Consider the following 1,314-nt stretch of genomic DNA (forward strand, 5'->3'; position numbering starts at 1 on the left):
AGAGAGAGAGAAGCGGGTGGGACCAGATGTCACAGGGTGGGCTGTTCAAATCCCAGGACCACGGTTGACTCCGCAGAGATGCTTCAAGCCCACGCACTTCCATGTCAGGCTCTAAGCCCCGCCCCCGGGGCTCCTGGGCACCCTGTCCTGCTGGGAGTCGGCCCGCTGGAAGAGCTGGCAGCTTCCCCAAGGGCCCCCGGGAGAGGGTGGTGCTGCCGCCGCCCCAGCTCTGCTCCCGAGGAGGGGGTGGCGCTATCATGTCATGTGACCCCAGCAGGAGCTCCCAGGCTCATGCCCACGGTTGGCACCACTCAGGCTCTTCCCCCTAACGCAGTGGTTCTCAGCCTTCCTCATGCCGCAACCCTTTCACACAGTTCCTCATGTGGTGGTGACCCCCAAGCATAACATTATTTTTGTTAAAAAAAAAAAATTATTGTCGTTGCTACTTCATCACTGTCATTTTGCTACTGTGATGAATCAGGTGACCCCTGTGAAAGGGTCGTTTGACTCCCAAAGGGGTCGCGACCCACAGGATGAGGTTGAAGTTGAGAATCACTGCCATAGGAGGTGGTGGTTCAAGGCGCCCCCTCGCACCATCCCAGCAGGAGACCTGGGTGCAAGTCCTGGGCAGGGTACCTCGTAGCAGCCGCACCGGCCACTCAGTGGAGGTTGGCACGGTGTCGTGAGGCTCAGATGAGGGACAAGAGCCTGACCACCTACTTCTGACCGTCACCCTGTGAACCAAGCCGCCAGCCTTTGTAACCCCTGCTGGGGAGGGCGCAGGGCCGGCCGTGCTGGGCCCCTGGAGTCAGGGCTCAGTGTGAGTTACAATGACCCGCCCTCCCCTCCACTCCTTCCCCCAGGTGCCCTGGAGACCATCTTCTCCCTGCAGGGCGACTCCAGCCTGTTTGTGGCCTCCGCCGCCAGCCAGCTCCTGGCCCAGGTCCTGGCTCTGTCCCTCCAAGACCCGGCCACTGCACAGTGTGTTTCGCTGGGTGACCGCTGGCCCCCATGTGCCCAAAGCATCCTGGGATTCCTTGAGGGGTCCCTGCTCTCTGGGGCCGCACCACCAGTCACACAGGCGCTGAAGGTCCTGACCAGCACCTTCCGACGCTGCCACCAGCCCTGGACCAAAGCCCTGTGGGACCGGCTGGGCCCCCTGGTGGCCAGTCTCCTGGAGAAGGACCTCACTCCCACTGCCCGCTCACTCTCGGACCTCTTCCTCAGCATGGGGCGGTCAGTCTGGGGCCCAGGGGTGGAGGCACCATGTTCTCAGGGCCACGGGTCATTGGAGGCCAACGTGGGGTTGGGGGG

At 62.6% G+C, this 1,314-nt stretch overlaps 1 protein-coding gene across 1 annotated transcript in view; it reads left to right on the plus strand.

Moving 5' to 3' along the window:
* BRAT1 (BRCA1 associated ATM activator 1) overlaps positions 1-1,314 on the plus strand; it is a 13,879-nt gene that overhangs the window by 7,974 nt on the left and 4,591 nt on the right. Inside the window, exon 5 of the mRNA XM_045284373.1 lies at positions 864-1,300. Coding sequence (XP_045140308.1) covers positions 864-1,300 — 437 coding nt within the window. The remainder of the gene's footprint in view (positions 1-863; positions 1,301-1,314) is intronic.

This window comes from Echinops telfairi, unplaced genomic scaffold (genome assembly GCF_000313985.2).
Source record: "Echinops telfairi isolate 266 unplaced genomic scaffold, ASM31398v2 ScPeMD7_5;HRSCAF=22, whole genome shotgun sequence".
Taxonomy (NCBI): Eukaryota; Metazoa; Chordata; class Mammalia; order Afrosoricida; family Tenrecidae; genus Echinops; species Echinops telfairi.